Source organism: Pteropus alecto, unplaced genomic scaffold, assembly GCF_000325575.1.
Source record: "Pteropus alecto unplaced genomic scaffold, ASM32557v1 scaffold94, whole genome shotgun sequence".
Taxonomy (NCBI): Eukaryota; Metazoa; Chordata; class Mammalia; order Chiroptera; family Pteropodidae; genus Pteropus; species Pteropus alecto.
In genome coordinates this window covers 14103359-14124201 of record NW_006437736.1, presented here as the reverse complement: position 1 = coordinate 14124201, position 20843 = coordinate 14103359, and the positions used below count along the sequence as shown (strand labels likewise).

At 38.9% G+C, this 20843-nt stretch overlaps 1 protein-coding gene across 4 annotated transcripts in view; it reads right to left on the bottom strand.

Moving 5' to 3' along the window:
- Window positions 1-20843, bottom strand: part of SLC2A3 (solute carrier family 2 member 3) — a 27550-nt gene that overhangs the window by 3534 nt on the left and 3173 nt on the right. For 2 of the 4 annotated variants that reach the window (XM_025048756.1, XM_015591573.2), the window contains exons 2-8: window positions 7290-7382; window positions 6577-6737; window positions 4384-4624; window positions 3927-4089; window positions 3434-3621; window positions 789-893; window positions 308-409 (exon numbers count right to left, since the gene is read on the bottom strand). In XM_025048756.1, coding sequence (XP_024904524.1) covers window positions 308-409; window positions 789-893; window positions 3434-3621; window positions 3927-4089; window positions 4384-4624; window positions 6577-6623 — 846 coding nt within the window. In that variant the 5' untranslated portion in view covers window positions 6624-6737; window positions 7290-7382. Of the gene's footprint in view, window positions 1-307; window positions 410-788; window positions 894-3433; window positions 3622-3926; window positions 4090-4383; window positions 4625-6576; window positions 6738-7289; window positions 7383-8951; window positions 9153-9958; window positions 10058-20843 lie in introns of all 4 variants that reach the window. The other 2 variants (XM_025048755.1, XM_006914675.3) reach the window with 2 other exon arrangements.

The following is a 20843-nucleotide window of genomic DNA, read 5'->3' as shown; positions in this document are numbered from 1 at the left end:
ATATCATTGTGCACTAGATCATTTCATCAATTGTAAAATAGGAATAATTACGTCAAGATTACTTTAAGAATTAAATCACATAATGTATTTTACAAGCTATGTTATACAGCTGTAAGAATCATAGCAATTTAATTACCTATCTGTATGATCTACTTTTCTTCAAACTCTGGGCATGCTGCTTCTCTAAAGTTGATAATCTCCAACCCCAACCACCCACCTGTCACAGAGTCAACTGTAACCTCTCCTTTCCTCCTCCCCTCCCTTTCCTTCCCCCAAAGAGCACTCACCTTTAATGAAAAGCACTCACCTTTAATAACAAAGCAATAGTCATGAGGATGGAACAACAAGCCATCCCTCCCAGGCCAATCAGATGTAGAGTCCTCCTTCCTGCCCTTTCCACCAGAAACAGCTAAAAGAATAATATAACATGAAACTTCTGCTTTCACAAATAAAGATGCTCTATGAGCTACACAAATCTGCTTTACCAGTAGCAGGGTTCTCGTTAAGAGTCACATTTACCCCCTTCCAATTTGAAGTTTAAAAAATCCTATTAACACTTTCAACACCTCCCTCTTTCCCAACCATTCTATATTCGTTTGAAGAGTGAAGACTATTTACATACGTCATTCAATATCTTTTTCCCCAAAGAGGAATTAAACAACAACAAAAAAGTTTAAATAATAATAAGGAGGTGGAAGGAGAGGCAACCTATCTTTGAACATGGGTAGCAAGAATTCCTCCTCTTCTTACTCCCACTTCCCCCAAAATGATCAAACCATCCAACTTACAGAAACTACAGTGAAGATGGTATTAACCACACCCGCACCAATGGTGGCATAGATGGGCTCCTGAACACCTGCTTCTTTGAAGATTCCTGTAGAGTAATAGAACACCTAGGAGGAAACAAAAGAAAATGCAACTTTCGAACAGCTATTGTCCATGGCCAATGGCGGCTAAATAGAAGCATTGAAAAATAACCTTGGAAGTTCCAGGAAACAAAGAGTCCTTTTTATCTTCTGTATCTTATCTCTATTCTCTTTTTAATTCTCTTCAATTCTAGCTACTCATTTGCATTTTTTACTTTAACTATGATTACTTCTGCTACTCCTTTTAGTCGCTTCCTTATGTCTACTTTATTTACTTATATGTAAAGTTTTGGTTTAAGTCTTATTAAGTTTTTCAATGAACAATTTCCCGAAGCCTCAAAACAGTGACAGGCATACTGAGGTCCCAATTCGATAGCGAAGAAATTGAGTAACCTTGGCCTGCTTGTATAATCAGTAGCAGAACTATAGTTTATATATTTTAATATATACTATTAAATAAACTACTACATATTTCATACATATTATTTATATTATGTTAAACACTGTGCTAAAACATAGTTTCTGCAACTATCAGAATTTAAAAGATGTCAAAATATTGGACTCAGATTTAAGTTAACAAGGGAACAGTATCTATATCAGGTTCAGTCAGTCCCTCAGGTTTAATTCAGGAATTTACTATTTCAATCGGAGTATTTGCCTCTGCAGTAGTTATTGTCAGGGTTTTTGTTTATTTTAATGAATATAATATGCTTCCACGATGGGATTTACCTTCTCAAGAAACAACTCTTCAAATCGCCAAAACCTATGATAGAAACTATGTATATCTATATTTTAAAAAATAAGGTTATGGTTGCGCTTTTGAAACAGGTTTGTAGAGTCAGCTTTTTGAACAGTTAAAACTAGCAATGAATACTTATGCCAGTTCTCTTCCTTATATAAAAGTGTATACATCAAAAACCTAATGAATACGTACACATCCCAAGTAAATTTCTTATAGTAAAATTACCTTGCTATCTGGTGCCACCAAACCAGGTGAAGCTAACTTTTTTCTCGTCTTACCTAAAAAGCAGTTTTATTCCACTAGATAAACATTATTCAACCTCTTACCACCTGCCTTTTTAAAGAGAAATTGGAAAACATCAATCACTTAAAGGTAGGTTAGAAAACTCATCTTCACACACCATTTCCTGAAGCGGGAGGGGTCTGTCCTGAAGAGTGCCTATCAATCATTTGCAATTTTCCAAGAGTGGTCTTTTTCTGATCCTATTTTGCAGAGTCCAGACTGGGGTCTAAATTATGCATCCTAGATACTAGTGAGGCGCCTAGGGTGCATACTCTAAGGGAGCCATCACTCTCAGGAATATGCACCTGCAGCTACCTCGATGCCTCACTCAAGTCCCAACCCTGCTGCTCTGGAAAGTTTTAAGAGTGATTTTTCAAATGAGGAGATTTGAGACTGGAATCCAGCAAATCACCCTAGAGGCTTTTTCAACAACCTTTACTTCCAGGATCTGATATAACAGCCTCTAATACCTCACGAGAAGCAGTTATTTCAAACACAAGTACAGTAGTCCTGGCTTTGTCTGCGGGGGACACGTTCTAAGTTCCCCAGTGGATGTCTGAAACTGCAGATAGTACCAAAAACTACATTTTTTCCTATACATACATACATTCCTATGATAAATTGTAATTGATAAATTTGGCACAGTAAGAGATTAACAACATTAATAATAAAACAACTGTGACAATAAAATAAGGGTTACTTGAACACAGCACTGCAATGCTAATACAGTCTATCTGACGACCAAGTCGGCAGCTAAATACTTTATCTGCAAATGGATAGAAGGTACAGTAATACCTTTTCTTCCCACAATCAAGACTCGAAAGCAGGAGGCCGAAATCTGCAAAGAATATAAGGGCTACCTGCCAAATGCTACCTTGAATTTTGCCCCCCACTTTAAACTATCTATTCTAGTTGTAAAAAAGTCTCTATTCTAGTTGTAAAAAAGAAATAGACTGGGAAGGCCACCTCAGTCTGCAGTTGCCAGTATGCCTCTAGTCCTCTTGAATTGATTTCCTAATTGGTCTCCAGGGTTTTACACTGATTTTAGAATCTAAGATCCTGGAGAAAAGCCAAGGCACATCAATTCTCAGATCTACTCTGGCTGTATAACTTACATTATCATTGATTACATCATACAAGATAGATCAGAGTTAAAGAGGGCTGGAGATAAAAAATAAGTGGTCAAAAAAGAATTTATAAAAATTAGATAAATTCGTGTTGCTCTACATGTCAAAAAAAAGCCTAGAAGAAGACAAATGTTAACTATCCATTCCAAGACTAAGGGTGACAAATTTTTTCATTTATATTTATTTTCTCATTTTTCCACATGGAAAACATCAACTATAAATAAAATTTTAAGAACTAAAAACAAAACCAAATAAAAACCAGGACAATCAACATTTTATGAGTGGCTGCTATGTGACAAGCATTGTGAGGGATTCTCTGTGTAAAAAGGTGAGCAAAAACTAATGCTATTCACCTTTGGTCAGAGGTTTTAAATGGGATATTGTAGGGCACCTTGTACAGAAAAACCGATACTCACAGCGTTGATTCCAGAGAGCTGCTGAGAGAGCTGGAGCATGATGGAAATCATGATGGGCTGTTGGTAACTGCGTACTCTAAAAAGTTCCAGCACAGTGACTTGCTTTTCCTGTGCCATCCTAACACTCTCCTCTTTCATCTCCTGGATGTCTTGAGCCACATCCTGGGTGCCCCACAATTGCTGGAGGACTGGAAAAGAGAACAAAGAGGAAAGGATAAAGTGCTGTCCCCAAGTTCATTTTTCCCATAAGATGGCTGGGGAAGAACCACAGGAGATGAGCCCTGGACATGGCTAACCAATCAGCATCCATATCTTAACTTACCTTCTCACTTCATCAGGAATTGAAAGTTCCCAACTTAAGAGTAGTAAGAAAACTCTATTTGGGTTCTGAGAGGCAGGGAAAGGAGATGACATAAAATAGGATCCAGTATCCTCATCCTAAAACAAACCACAACCCTAACATGCCTACAGTGAAGGTGTGAAGGATACTCACTCTTCTTAGCACTCTCCTCTTCCTTCCTGTTAATGAGCATGAATCTAGGACTTTCAGGGCAAAATGGAAGGGCTATACTTTGCAGGATAGCTGGAAGGATGGTGAAACCCAACAGCACAGGCCAAAGATCTTCGCTCCCTAAGATGAATTTCAGGCCAAATATCTAGAAACGAGCCAAAGATAATACTATAAATTCCGTACTTTATAGGCCACAAATTGATTAAAACAAACAAAAAGTTCAGAAAACCACCCATGCTTTTACCACAGGAAAAGAAGATATTTCTTTTCCTTTCTCTACCCTGCCTGCTTCTTCATCTGTTCTCTCATAGCTATAATGATAATATCTGGAATATGTATTGTAGAATATGTGCCAGACATTCTTTTTAGTGCTTTATCTATGTTAACTCATTTAATGAGCCATGAAACTAACACTCATTAAGTTTAAGTTCTAGAGTACCTGGGCCACCAGAATCCCGATGACGATGCCCAGCTGGTTGAGCGTGCCAAAGGCCCCCCGCAGGGCAGTAGGAGATACCTCTCCAATGTACATGGGCACAAAACCTGTGCAGAGTCCGCAGAAGAGGCCAATAACTAACCGGCCCAGGATCAGCATTTCAACTGACTCTGCTATTTTGGCGAATCCCATAAGGCAACCACCAGTGATAGCCAACAGATTGACGATAAGCATTGAATTGCGCCTGAAAGGTTAAACAAAGACAAGTAAAGTTAGCAAAACAGGCCCTATCCTTCCCCTTCTTTCCTAATTCTACTCTTCACTACACACATATTTTCTTTTGGTCTAACTTTTCTACTCCCTATCATCAGAACACTTTTAGTCGGGATAACCAAGATCAATGGTTCTTAATACACCTTTATACGCATAAAACTCACCTAGAGAACTTGGTTAAGATTCTCCTCTCTAGGGAGCATTTGAGATCTCTCTTCTCAACAATGTTTTCAGTTTGGCTCAAGCTCATAAAAATTCTTAAAAAAGAAAAAAAAAAATTCTCCTCTCCAAGTCCTAGCTGTAGCCTAGCATTTTAGCAAGCACGTTAGGCCACTGGTCCACAAACTAAGAGATTCAGCTAGGAATTTGCTAGAAATTAAAACTGTCCCCTCTCACCACAGATTTATTAAATCGTTAGGTTTGATTCAGGGGTGAGGCCCAGCAATCTGTGTTCCAAAAAGCCCTCCAGGTGACTGGTGTAAGCTAGAGCCTGAGAACTACTGCCCCAGGCAATTCTGATATTGCCAGTCCATGAACACACTCAAGAAATTTTTGGACCAATGCTTCTCACAGCATTTAGGTATAATGTAGTTGTTGCTTAGCTATATCATCAACATACTAACGATGCTAGACTATTTCAGACAAGTTTTTCTGCATCAGAGAAAATTTTATGCACAAAGCAGTCAACTTCAGCTCTCCTTCTCTAGGCTGGACTGTGGTGATGCCATTAATAATTAGTACTGATAACCAGTATCAAATAATAAATTACTGCATTTATGCACTAAAAATGTGGGAGGCAGAGCCACTGAAACAGCTGATCAAAGGCAGAAGTAAAAGATTAACATTGAAAAATTACTAAAGCTTTTGAGAAGAACCGGCACCACCATACTTTGACATTGACTCTTGACCTGGGTGGCCCATTGGAATTTCTTGGGGAGCTTTGGAAAATACTGATACTCTGTCCCATCCCCAGGGATGTTGATTTAATTGGCTTGCAGTGTGGTCTAGCACTGAGACTTTTAAAAGCTCCCCAGGAGATCCTAAATGTGCAGCCACAGTAGAGAACCCTTTTAAGAGAAAAAGCTCATCCCTCATCCTCAATTTTACCTTTCTCTGCTTTCCTATCCCCATTTCCCCCCTCCTCTACTGGTTCTTTTGCTAATAAAATAACAATAGGAAGAAGCCATGTTAGATATGGGAAACCCATACTAAAAAGTTTGATTACTTTAGCATACAAAACGTAGCCTCAAAAACAAACAAACAAAAAAATCAAACATTATTAAAGAAAATAGGTTGCTTTCATTTTTTTAAAACCCGAATTCCATTTATGCTTCCAGAACACCTAATTAGCAAATTAAATGGTTCCTTCACCAGTCATTACTAAGAGTATTCTACTCTCTTAAGACATTTTATTAAGCCAGCAAAAGAAAGTAAGAAGACTCAATTTTCTTTTTTCAGGAAAAAATATTTCAGTTCAGTTATTCGGCCATTATCCGCATTTGCCAAAGACCTGGGATTACAAAATATTTCTTCCCACTCCCGCTGTGTAAAATAATTAAAACATTTTCACGAAACCCCAAAACTTTTAAGAAAAGCAAACAACTTCTAACCTTGTAAATAAAGTATGTTTCTGGGAAACTCCATAGTGAATTTCACTAGAAAATAACCGAATTAGTTTAAACTGTACTGCAAAGGCCAAATCATTCACATGGCACATCTCTTGATGGCTGGGTGGAAGCTATGCAGGGTAGCAGAGCTCCAAGCAAGAAGAGACATATTCAGTGAGAGTTGGACTAGATTTTCCCTTAATCAGAATTTGAGGTGCTCTCATTCAAATGCATCATCACCTTCCCATCCTAATTCTCAATACTTGTCTTCACTGCAACCAGAACAGCCCCTCCTTGCCCAGTTTCTGGTCAATACCTGCCAAAGCGGTTGACAAAGAGTCCAACGGAAAAGGATCCAATCATACCACCAACAGAGAAGATGGCCACAGACAAGGACCAGAGGGACGTGAGTAGCACCTCACTGGGAGGGTTTTCTAAGTTTTCTTCCAGAGTGTAATTGATAAAGTCCTTTATGATCTGCAAATTAAAACGGTTGGTGGGAGGGCAGATTGTTACATTTGGATGAGAAAAAAGACAAATATTGGGGATCTTCCCCTCCCTAAGAGAACAGCATTACAATCACTAACTACGTCATAGATAGAGAAGCAGGAAGATGACTAGATGGAGATGGAAGAGACAGATACCACTGGAGTTAATGTTACTAATTCTGAATAGAACAACTTTTTAATTGTTCTGAAAATCGCAGTAGATAGTAGCACTGATATTCAGTGATCACCCCAGCCCTCTTTTAAGAGACCTCCACTTTCTTTGCAACTAACCCCTAAGGGATAATAAAGAAAGTATATCAACGCAGAGTGAGAGGAAGAATGGGTACAGTTCAGGGTATAGGGAGCAACTGAGCTTTTTGTTCTGAAAAATAATTCATGTAGACTTCCCTAATATCATTCTCCCTCTTCAGTCTTAGCCAAACTAGATACAAAGTTTGTCAGAAATTCTTAATTCTTGAAACCCAACTTAAAGGAATACTTTCTCTATTCCAAATTCTAATTCCAGTTGCCTGGCACTCACCGTTTCAGGGGCATTGATGACTCCAGTGTTATAGCCATACTGAAAAGAGCCTATGGTAGCAATGGTGATGGCAAAGACCAGCGGTGCGGTCACCTGGAGGGGTGGGAGTGGGGGTGGGGAAGGGAACAAACAACCTTTTAAAACTCTTGATTGGAAAATTAGGATCAGTTGGCCTATGAGTGGTATGAAAACTTGATGAGAGTTAGGTGAGGAATGCAGAACACAAAGGAACAGTTTATCACTGACGAACTTATCTGGAGGTATATGGACAAGCATGCAGAGTGAATTTAGGAAAAAGGGCAAGGAAATTTGGGAAGGAAAAGTTAAGAGGAACCGGGTTAGTTTGGAAGCACTAAAAAAACTGCCTCAGGTGAAAAAAAAAAGCAAACGATTGTTCTGAGGAATGAAAGAATTAGGAGGGCACAGGAAGACAGGATTCCTAAGAACAGATTATTTAGGCAACAGTTAGATCTTGCAATCTCGCCTGTAGGCTGATTTCACAGACACCCTGGAGTGGTGCTGGTGGTGGTGTGTCTTCACCACTGAGCTTCTCTTTTGTCTCTCTCTGGATCACGTATCCATCGACCCGCTGCATCCCAGCCCCACGTGAAATTCTTCCAGTTTACTTAAAATTGTACTGCTGTCCCCCACCCAGCAGGGGGAGAGCACAAGTTCACTCCCAGCCCAACACAGAGGAGACATCTCTTGGCGGGGGAGGGGGTAAAAATCAAACCAGTCATCTCTCAGCTTACTAGAATAATTCAAGTGGGTATTATCGTGGATTTCGCCTCAGGGTAGCTCAACATTTATACCTGAGGCCATCCTCTACAGGACCCAAACACTCCTTAAACTCCTCTCTCTAGTCAGACAAGAGTGGCAGGCTGCTGATTTTCAGTTCCCCAAATGGACCTTGCCGCCCAGGCAACGAGGCACAAGCACCCCTGCCAGGGCAGAGCTCTTTCCGTTTAATCCATTTCCCTTTCATAAAAACCTCTTTTCCCCTCATCAGTACCATCCTCGAGGGCTTTTTCCTCTTCCCATTTTTTCATCCCTTCTCTTATCTTCCTTTGTTTTCAAATAAGTTTACCTTAGTGAAAATGCCTCTCTTCCTACAAATACGGCATACAAAACACACAGTAATATATTACTGTACCACGCTCTCACGGTCATAGCCACGATGGGAAGGACGACTGGAACTCCCTCTCTTTAGTATCCAGGGGAATCCCAGAGGTCATAGAACAGATGACTGGACACTGACCCAAGCCCTCAAACCAATCTCAGGTCTTTTTAAGGTCTAATGCTTCCATAGAAATTCTCATACTGTTTCCAGGCCCACACTAGGAATCAACACAAGCGAGCAGTCTCGGATGCTTATCCTCAGATGAGTGTAATTATGTAAAATAATCCTGAGCAACAAACACAACTTCTCTGGATGATTTTCCCTAGGACAGGAAGGTGGCAGAACAGAGATAAATCCTTTATAGGGCATAACATTAAGAGAGAACTGGTGAAACTGTAGCATCACAGGCTGGCGAAGAAATGAAAGGGCCTGAAAGATGGCTAGTGACAGAATAAAACAGAATACAGCAATCATCATTACGGTTTGCCTTTCCCAGCATACTCCAAACAAGCAAAAATAACTGGTAATTGTATCATTCTTACCTTCTGTGTCCCCATGGCCCTAATTTAATTATTTTCGAATCTTCAAGAAAGATCTAGGAGTGGGATTCCAGAGACGCTTCTTCCAGACCACAAAACCTTCAAAATGTCCTTCACTGCCAGCAAGTTCTTCTGGTCCTCACTAATGCTCTGTATCTCGCGCTCTCACCGTTAGAGAGAGCATCAGGCACATTTTTATAGTTTCTGCAAAGGGTGGAGCCTAAGAAGGAGCCGAGCCCCCCCGAGCCCCTCCCCTGACCCGCCCCAAATAATCCCGTGACCTTTCGGAATTTTGTAACCTCTAATTCAGCCCCCACCCTAGTCCAACTACTCCCTCCGTGCCCACTTTAAAAACCACATCCTTCGCCCTCCCCACTACGCTTTTTTAAGCTAGTCCCCCTTCCCTATTCTACTAGCAGATACAGCCTCTTAGTTTCACAGACAAAGCGCTACAGAAAAGCCTGGAGGTAGGGCAAATACGTTTTATTTTTTGCTCTTGCATCTGCTCAGAATTGAATCAATCTGTAAAAAGATGAGAATAAATGCTATCTGTAAGGCAAAGTCGAGTGAGTGCTACTATCTGAGAGTTAAGGTTGTTTGAAGGAGTGTAAACAGAATTCATGATCTGATGAATTTATCAGCTACTTTTTGATTGTTGGCCAGGTCTACAATCCTGAAGGAGAGGGAAGGACAATCTGGGACGAGAAAACGGAGGCAAGAATTTGCCAGTTTGGGGCTCTTCTTGTCCTCTGATTAGCAAAATCAATCACTCCGGGTAGGAAGGAAACCTGAATATCCAGAAGCCAGACCAACTCCCCTAATCTGCAGGAAGAAGAGAATCAACTGCCTGTGGGATATGATCCAAACTCCTTAATATGGCATTCACCATACCACTCATTCTGAATTTTAGCCATTCTGCAAATTTTGCCTCTGCTCTCAGATTTACAGCATCTAGAGATGGAACAATTATCAAATTCAGTTAATCAGGTATTGATTGGCTGAGCACACACTATGTATCAGGTACTCTCCAAGAAGCTGGGGATTCATCAGTAAATAGGGCAAAAAAAGTCCTGGCCCTTAAAGGATTTACAGGATTTCCCCGATTCAACCTAAAAAAAAAAAAAAAAAAGGGCAGGTTGGGGGCAAGGCCAAATGATTCTTACACAACAGGAGAGAATTATCAATATATTAACTATGGACTATGAATTTCCTGAAAGAAAAGTATAAGGTAAATATCTCATTACTAAGTTATACAAGAAAACAGTAGAAAAAAACAGATAAGAAAAATGGGAAGAGAGGAGGATGCAGGATAACAAAAGGAGAGAGGAGGCTCCAGTGTGAGAACAAACAAAGCAAAACAAACTACTGGTTAAAGAGTTGGGTAAGTAAGAGAAAATATAGATTTGAAGGAAGAGAAATATCATTGGTCAAATTCCTAATGCCCATTAATTTGTCACCCAGCAACCCCTTCAATATGGGGGGAGAGGGTGTGTGTTGAGAGAAACACAAGTTAAATGAACACAATTTTTCTAAGTAAGTTGGAGGAAGTGCATATTCCTTTGGGCATTTGGTTGAGGGCCTAGAATACAAACTGAAACAACTGGACCTGAAACAAACCAGATTATGTTATCACTTTTCTTTAAATGAGGGTATTTTCTAAATCTGATTGTTAGCTGAGAGAACTGAGGACAAGTTGGACGGTGAGATCCAAGAAAATCTTCCCTGAGGACGTACCTCCCCTCCCCCATCTCACCCTGTCTTCCAGGAAACAAGGAGCCTGAAGGCCCCTTTAGTTACCACAGCAACTGAATTTAGCAGCCAAAGGACAAAGAATTTCCCGTATGGCAGCGCTGTCCAATAGAAATATAATTTGAACCACTTACATGATATTAAATTTTCTAGTAGCCACATTAAACATTTAGAAGGAAACAAGAGAAATTAATTGCAATAATTATTTTATTTGACCTAATATATCCAAAATATCAGTTCAGCACGTAATCGGTGTAAAAATATGTGAGTTTACTTTTTCCCTACCAAGTCTTTGTGATGAAATATGTATTTTACATTTACAACGCATCTCCATGTTAGACTAGAAGTTTTCTACAGTTAAATATGTTGTTCTACCAAAACAATAAATTTGAGTTTATGGGAAAATATTTTAAACTGCTTCAATTTTAAAATAATTAAAATGAGCAGGTCAATTCTTCAGTTGCAGTACCCACATGTAAGTACTCAATAACCACTTGAGGCTCTGGGCTGAATCTTATAGCTTGCAGTAGGACCACCCCATGCCGTTTTTATCTCTAGTCTTTTCTCCATTCTTTTCTTATCTTTGGCTTTATTTATTATTTGTCTCACAATATCATTCTTGGCTCTAAATCACTTCGTCTTTTCTTTCTCCCTCTCTCTAACCTTAGAATAATTATTTTTTAAATGTTTTGCAAGAGCAAATGGCACCAGTAAAAGAGCAGGTCGGTCCTACCCCTTTCATTTACTCAGAGCAGGCTCCAATGTAATTCAGAGCACGATGTTTGCCCCAGTATTTATTTGCTCCATATTTATTGAAGGAATAAATGAAATAATTGTGAAGGCCCAGGATTATGCCTGTCCCAAAAGAATCTGTGTAAAACCACTATGGACAAAGATCACACTGAGAGCCAAGTTTTAGATGTTTGTTATCTGTAGAATTTTTTTACTCTTGGTAAAAAGGAGGGAGGGTGAAAGGAAAGGGATCTGAAACCTGTGTTCTCTGGCTAAACTCAGTCTGAGAAAATTACTTTTAAAAATGATAAAATGCTAGGCATTTTTAGTAGGGAGAGACAGTATTCTACTTTTAGCAATATATATTTGACAGGTTAAAAAAAAAAGAAAGGTTACGACTGGAATTCAACTGAAATCTCAAGAATGTAAGAGTATGCTAAACCTTGAGACAAAGACTTAAGTGGGGCCTAATCTGACGCTCAGAAACCAGTTCAATACAGAGTTCGGTACAGATTTAGGCAATCCTTAACCCTGGGCAATAGATAATAGTTGCTCAATACAATTGTTTGATAATGTGTTTGGGAGAGATTGGTTGGTTGTTGGAGTCTTCCGGGCACTTTGAGAGTAGGGCCCACTAGATTCCAAGCCCCAGTCAGGAGTCACAGCTCAGGTGATCGACGTAGAGGGAGTATATTAGGGTAGGCCCACAAGTAAATGTCCTAAAGTATGTATTCTGTGTTGTTTGATTTCTGTGAGATGTTCTCCCATTTTTTACTGAAAAAGAAAGAGGTAGAAAGGTGCCAATAAATTTCAAAACTGAATAGGTTGGGAAGGAATGCTATGGAATTCCTACTTAATTGTTTAACGTGGGGCTCTGTAGAATTAAGGCAATGAATGGAATAATGGTCTGAAATCCCTTTGATCCAAATGTAGATACCTGCAGGCAGAAATCTCAATCCTAGTGTCATGTTACTCTGTGAGAGGATGTCTGCTAGTGTGATAACCAAGCGGGAAAACAAACAAACCCCAAATCCTAAAGTGAAGTAATAACCATAGGGCTTTAACCAGTTCCAAAGTAAAGACAGGGGAAACTGCCTCTTTCACAGAACAATGTAAATGGCATTTCAAAACACACAAACAAGTTAATGACTGCTCTAAAGTCCGCCAAGGTTAGTTCCACTTATTGCTTGTATTTGTAATATTCCTCATAAAGAACAACTTTTGTTACAGCATGTTATTTTTAATCTTCCTTTATTAGTTTAGGTGTAGGCAGAGTTCATTTTGAATCTGAAAACACTGTAGAAAAAACACCCCCAGGGTGAAGCAAGAAAAAGATTGAGAAATGTTGATTTTCCTGTCTAAACTGGATTGCAGCTATGCATCACTAAGGGGTCTTACCTCCAACAATTTCCTTCAAAAATTAATCCATCAGACACCATGCTAGATGAATTATCCTAAATCAAAATTTTGATCATATCAATCTCCTGTGCGAACATCTTCAATGGTTGAATAAAGTCTAGATTAGTCCTGCTCAATAGAAATATAATGTGAGCTACATATGAAATAATATTCCATTGTCTGGATGTACCACAATTTATCTATTCACCTACCAAAAGACATCTTGGTTGCTTCTAAGTTTTGGCAATTATAAATAAAGCTGCTATAAACATTTGTGTAAATTAAAGGGAAATGTAAACTAAAACAACAATGAGGCACCATACCTATTAGAATGACCAAAATCTGGAACATTGACAACACCAAATGCTGATGAGAAAGTGATGAAATAGGAACTCTCATACATTACTGATGGGAATACAAAATGATATAGCCAGTTTGGAAGATAGTCGGGTGGTTTCTTACAAAGTTAAACATACTCTTACTATATGAACCAGTAATCACGCTCCTTGGTATTTACCCAAAGGAATTAGAAACTTACATTCACACAAAGACTTGCACACAGATGTTTATAGCAGTTTTATTCATAGTTGCCACAACTGGAAAATAACCAAGATATCCTTTAAGAGGTGAATGTATAAACAAACTGCGGTACATCCATATAATGGAAAATTATTCAACATTAAAAAAAAAAAAGAGCTATCGAGCCTCAAAAAGACATGAAGGACCCTTAAGTGTGTATTTGTAAGTGAAAGAAGCCAATCTGAAAGAATATATACTATATGATTCCAACTACACCACATTCTTCAGAAGGCAAAACTATGGAGATAGTAAAAAGATCACCTGTTGCCAGGGATTTGAGTGGGGGTGGGAGGAGAGATGAATAGGCAGAGCACAGAGGATTTTTAGGGCAGTGAAACTATTCTATATGATGCTGTAATGATGGATTCATGTCATTATACATTTGTCCAAATCCACAGAATGTACAAGACCAAGAGTGAACCCTAAAATCTATGGACTTTGGGTGATTATGACGTGTCAATGTAGGTTCTTCAGCTGTAATAAGTATACTGCTTTGGTGGGGGAGGGGAGCAGTGGGTATATGGGAAATCTCTGTACCTTTCTCTTAATTTTGCTGTGAACTTAAAACTCTCAAAAAATCTGGAGAAAAAAGATGACCAATTCCTTATATAAACAATCTTCTCCAATCTTGCAAGCAGAGACTGTGCTCATTTCATTTCTGTGTCTCTTCCTCCAACATCATTCCCAACACCCTCTCAATAGTTGAAACAGTATATTATTTAGAGTAGTTATTTGATAAGTATTTTAGGGGAATTAAATAATTTCATTTTGGAAGCAAACAGTTCTGTATGAGAGAGAACGTATTGACTGAACATAAACTCTTCATTCTTATTGGTAAACCAGAATGGCAATTAAAAATTTATAATCTGTCTCATCAATTTCACTAGCACAACTCGTTTTTTAAGCCTGCCTAATTAGTCAACTAGCCTTGCTCCTTGTTTTCTCTTTAATGAAACCAATTATTAATTTCTATTGAACAATTAATCAATTGGTAAGAACATCCTACGAAAAGAACAGTGAAGTTTGCTATTTAATACCATACCTCTAAACTTCTTTGAATATATGCCTTTATTTAGTACTTATCTCTTTAGAAACTTCATTTCATGCTTTTAAATCTGTCAATTCTAAGTAATTTTTTTTTTGGATTAAGTACTCTTTAATACTTAGCAGAGATTAAATTGATTCTACCAGGCCATAACATCATATATATCATACTTATTGTTAATAATCAATAATAATAATAATAATATGTCAGAATATGCCCTAAACAATATTTACCAAGATAAGTGGTTCATTACAATTGATAAAGGAAGATCTGAAGAAAAAGGAAGAACCAGGTTACTAAGAGGAGGGAGTGTCTATGTCACAATTCAAACTACGAAAACCACTACCTTACACAACAGTTGCCCACAATTCAGCCCTAGAATCTCCCTAATCCCTATATGCCAAACAATTTCTGAAAAGCAGCACAGAGAAAAATCTTTGGGTCTATATTTACAGACTCTCCAATATTTTCTTAACTCGTGCTTGTCCAGGATTAGAAAAGTAGTGACACTCTCCTGGCAGAGCATCTCAGTGCTTTCCTGAAATGATCATCCACCACTAAAGCAGAAGCACCTTCTCTGACACCTCCCCTTACCGATCACAGTTGCCTTGGGTGGGGCACAAACATCCTCCTCACTCGTTATATGCCCTCTCTAACACCCAGCAGAGACTTGGCATTATTACATTATCTGTTTCCTCTTATCAACACTAAGAAGCATTGGTGGGAGAGAGAATATTTAGCGTGATTGACTAAGCAGAGGACTGGAAGTCAAAGAGAAAAATCTGAGTCCCAGTTCTGGAACATGAACTAGAGTTTAGATATCTGAATAGGTCATTTAACTCATCTAATCAGTTGAGGGTCTGACTAGAACAAAAGACTGCCACCCTGCCCCCCCTGCCACACCCCCCAACCAAAGCAAGAGGAAATTCTGCTGGCAGACTGCCTTCAAATTTCAACTGCAACATCAGCTCTTCCTGAGTCTCTAGCCTGATGGTCTTTGTACTTGAACTGCACATTAGCTTTTCTTGAGTCTCCAGCCTGCTAGTCTACCCTGCAGATTTTTGGACATGCCAGCCTCTATAATCATGTGAGCAAATCCCTTAAAACAAATCTCTTTCTATACATATATATACACACATCCTATCAGTTCTGTTTCTCTGGAGAACTCTGACTAATACAGATTCTGGTACCAAGAAATGGGGATCTGCTATAACAGATAACTAAAAATATGGAAGTGGCTTTGGAACTGAGTGATGAATAGAGGCTGGAAGAATTTCGAGGTACATCTGATGATATTCAGATGAGACTTTAGACATGGAATTGATATTGGTATGGGATAAGACTTTTGGAACTGGGGTGTTATGGACCAAATTGTGTCCTCCTAAAATTTGTATGTCGAAGCCCTAACTTCCAGTACCTTAGAATGTAACTGTATTTGGAGACAGAGCCATGAAGGAGGTTTTTAAGTGTAAGCGAGGTCGTAAGAATGGGGCCCTAATCCAATATGAGTGGTGTCTTTATAAGTAGAGAGAGAAATACCAGGGATGTGCAGGAAGAGAAAATGCCATGTGAGGAGGACGTAGCGAGATGGTACCCTTCTGCAAGGAGAGAGGTCTTAGGAGAAACCAACCCTGCTGGCACCCTGATCTTCAATTTCTAGCCTCCAGAACTGTGAAAAAATAAAATTCTGTTATTTAAGCCCCGCTGCCTGTGGTACTTTGTTTTGGCAGCCCCAGCAAACTAATACAATAGACAATAAACAGGTAAATAAATAGTTAATGTCAAGTAATGATAAGGGAGCACTTTGAAGAAGAATTGGGGGTACAAGATTATTTAAGAATTGAGGAGGATTATTTAAGGTAGGGTGGTTAGGGTTAATCTCAGTAGAGATGACATTGAACAGAAACCTGAATGACAAGAGGGAGCTAGCTTTGCAAGAACAGCATTTCAAATACAAAGACACCAGTGAAAAGATGTGTGCTTGGCATGGTGCTAAAAGGCTGATATTTGCAGAAGTGGAGTGAACCAGGGGCAGAGAGGCATGAGAAATGATGTTGGAGAGATACGTAGGAATCTGATCATGCAGGATTTGTAAGTAATGGCAAGGGTCCCGGATTATATTTTAAATGCGACAGAAAGCCCAGAAGCTACAAAGCCATTTTAAGGTTTTGGATGAAGGAGTGACATTAGTTTATTTATGTTTTTAAAAAAGTATTTGCTGTTGAATGGAGACAAGGCTGGAGGAGAGCAAGAGTGGAAACATAAACACCAATTAGGAGGCTACTGGTCCAGGTGAGAAATGATAAGAGCTTGGACAAGTAGTGGTGGAAGCAGTGAGTTGCTGAATTTGAAATATAGTTTTAAGATAGAACTCATAGGATCAGCTGAAAGTCTAGATGTTGCGTGTGAGAAGGAAAAATAAAGAAGTCAAGAATGTTCTTCAGGGTTTTGGCCTGAGTAACTGGAGAACTGGAGTCGCCATTCACTCCAATCAGGAAAGCAGAGAGAAGAGCAGGTTTGTGAGGTCAAATCAAGAGTTTTGTTTCAGGCATGTTAAGTCTTAGATATTGTTAGGATAGGCACTAATAAGAGAACACTATTTCATCCCTAGATTCTGGGAAAAAGATACAAAAAAGATGATTCTTATTTTTAAGGTCTCATGGAAGGGGATAGAGAAAGAGGCATATAAGTCAGTTTTTTTTGTTTGTTTGTTTTTTTTAATTAATGAATTTTATTTTGAAGGGAGCAGCTTTAACTTCACAGAAAATTTGAGCAGAAAGTACATAGAGTTCCCATATAGCCCCTCAATTTTCCTATTATTAACATCATGCATTAATGTAGTACACTTGTGACAACTGATGAACCTACATTGATTGACACATCGTAGTCACCCAAACTCCAGAGTTTACCCTAAGGTTCACTCTTGGTCTTGCACATTTTATGAGTTTGCACAAATGTATAACACGTATCCATAATTACAGTATCACATGGAATAGTTTCACTGCCCTAAAAACCCTCTGTGCTCTGCCTATTCATCCCTCTTCCCCTCTCTCATCCCCTACTCCCTAACGACCAGTGTTTTTGCTGTTTCCATAGTTTTATCTTTTGCCGAATGTCATATAGTTGGAATCAGACAGTGTATATCCTTTCCATATTGGCTTCTTTCACTTAGTAATATGCATTTAAGGGTCCTTCATGTCTTTTCATGGCTTAATAATACATTTACTTTTAGTGATGAATAATATTCCATTGTCTGGATGTACCACAATTTATCTATTCACCTACCAAAAGACATCTTGGTTGCTTCTAAGTTTTGGCAATTATAAATAAAGCTGCTATAAACATTTGTGTGCGTGTGCAGGTTTTTGTGTGGATGCAGGTCTTCAACTCATTTGGATAAATGCCAGACACCTGCCAATAGGGAATACATGCTATTGTTTGCAGGAAGCAATGCTCTAATATTGTAAATGTCCTTCTTTCTCTGTGCAGCAATTATTTGGACATTATCAGCAGGATACCCCTTCTAGGCTCATTTCCAGGAGGACAGCAACTGAATACTGATAACTAAAGTGTTCACGCTGAGTCACATCCTCTTTTTCAAAAAACCGTAAGCAAGTGTCAATCTGAAAATGAGGTAATGAACAATGTTTTACAAATGATGGTCTATGCTCTCTTAGCAGGGCTCTTTCCTAACTTCAGAGACTCTACAGTCCAGCAGAGCCAACTCAGAAAAAATCCATCAAGCTCTCTAGAAAGAAAAAAAGCTATTGAAGCTCTAGGGTGTTTATTAATATGGGATTCTTAGATGGATTAAGCAGATACACGGCTCCTTGAAAGTGATGCAAATGTTGTATTTCAGTGTACTTTTCTGAGGGGGAAGGGGTCCATAAGTACTTATCACAGTCTCGAAAATGAGTCTAAGACCCAGGAGACAGCCAAAGGAGCTGCCAGACATTGGGTGTGGTAGAAAGGGGAAGAAGAATCTGACGTCTCCTGAATCATCAGAAGAACTATAGTGTGAAAACTACACCATGTCTGCTTTCATATTGGTTCTCCTCCTATTCTTAAGAGATGGTGTGGGCCACAGGTGGAATCACAAAGAACAAGCTTTTTCAAGCCAGAGGCTCTAATTCCTTCTTAGCAGAGGGGAGGATAAGAGGAAAGCAGTCCTTTCAGAGTGCAGGAATAGTGCCACTAATTATTAGGGTGCTTTAACAAGAAATACAGCTGGGCCTTAGAAGAAACTAAAAATCTTCACCCTTACTCTTCCAAGCAGTCATTGTAATATTTTAGCATTTGCCTTTAGTAATTTGAAAAGGAAGAGATGTGAAGCGGTGGAGGCAAAGCTCTTTTGAACTAAACTAAGAATCGTGTATTCTCATCAAAACTGTCCATACTGCATGCATTCAACAAAGTTAATCGAATGCTTATTACAAGCCACACAGTGTTCTATCTGCTGTACTTATAATAATTCTAAGTCTCCTATATATGCATCATTTACAAGTGCCATGTGATCTTTCTGTATAGTAAAAAATCTGCTTTCCTAATTTACTAATCTTTTTTGCAAATAACAGAGGCCATTGACTTTCATGTTTTCAGCCTCAAAATGAAGCGGGGAGTTACAGAAATATATGGATGAGGCGGGCCCAGAAACCAAAGTATTTTTCAGTTTGTGTCGCCCCTGTAAGTTAGCCCCGCCTAGTTTTTTAAGGGGCTACGTAAGCAAGTGCAGACGTGCTTTGTAGACAGTCAGCCAAATCTCCAAAGCGACCAGTTCCATCACTCAGAGCCGACCAAAGACTCCACCCCTCCCTATGGAATTTTCATGTTAATGTGACCCAGTGATGCAGGCAATTATCTTATTCTCCCTCACTCTCCAGATTTTCTTCATTCTCTTTGGTTCTTGGTCCCTATTTGACAAGAATCTTACAATCTCATGGGTGTTAAAACCCTGAGTGCCCCTTGCATGGTTGCATGCAAACTTATTGAATGAATCGGTACTCATTTCAAAAATGTGCATGTTGCCTTTGATGGCCTGACCCTATAACTGTTTAAGTGTTCAAATGTGGAGAAGTTACTTTGATTATAATCACAATCTAACTTCTTTAAATATTAGGTTCCAAGTGTAAAATTAGCTAATGGAAATAAACAAGTTTATACATGTTTTTACAAAATTGAGAGAAAAGAAACAATCCATTAAATCTCATACCCTTGACAAGTGGCCCTTTAAGGGCTTTGGGCCTCCGCTTTGAGAGTAAGCAGAATTTGCCACCCCAAAATATGCCTTTTGGGGCATTGATTATTTTAAACTGGTTATTTTTAAGAAACAGGAATCAGGAAAAACCTTTGCTCTTTCTCCTTACTGCCTAAAAGAATTCAGATAGAGGACCTGCACCAGAAAGGGAGCTATCATCACAGATAACTATAGTTTAATATGAACTCGTGTGTGATAGACAAGGAGGAGCCTAGCAAGGCCTGTTTGATCAGTCCTCTCAGTGTCCCATTGTTAAAGATGGCCCAGCAAACATTTATTTACCAAACATTGGCTTTTCTATCTCCATGTGAATTGCCTCCCTCCCCTCTGAAGTCCCAAACCATACTCGCCCCTTTTCCTTAGCTCAAGGTGGCATATAAACCTTAACTGCCCTACCTGTGCTGGGCCTCATATTCGTATGGAACCCCACATGCACATAATAAGTTTGGTTATTTTCTTCCATTAATCTGTCTCTTGTCAATTCGACGATTAGACCAGGCAGAAGGATAGGAAGAAAATTATTTTTCCTCCCCCACAGCTTGTTATTCTCTGGCCCGCTCCCTCTCCCTCTTAATACTGTTAATAAGCAGCGAAAGAGCAACATACTGAGAATAGCAAGAATGAGGAAGGAAGACAAATGGCCTGAAAATATTCACAGTGGGATATAGGTCTGGGTTACTTCATTTCTTCATTCATACAGATCTACTATGTTGCCAGGCCCAGTTTTAGATACAGTGGTGAAGGTGGTAGAACTGCATTTCTTGCTTGCATGGTGCTTAAATTCAAGTGGGTTTGGTTACATATACATTTTTACTTTTTATTTTTAAAAATTATTTTAAAGCAGGTGTAGCTAAAAGCACAGATCCTAGAGCCAGACATCTTGGGTTTGAATCTTAGCTCTACCACTTACATTGTATGATCTTGGGAAAATCATTTAGCCTCACTGTGCCTTTATTTCCTCATTTGTAAAATGAAGGTAATGATACAGTTTGCTTCATAAGACTTGTTATGAGGATTAAATTGAATCAGTTAATATTTGTAAAGTACTTAGAATAGTACCCAGTATATATTGTCATAAAAGTGTTCACCAAATTAAAAAAGAGAAAAGAAAAACAAGCAATCATACCTATTTAATTTC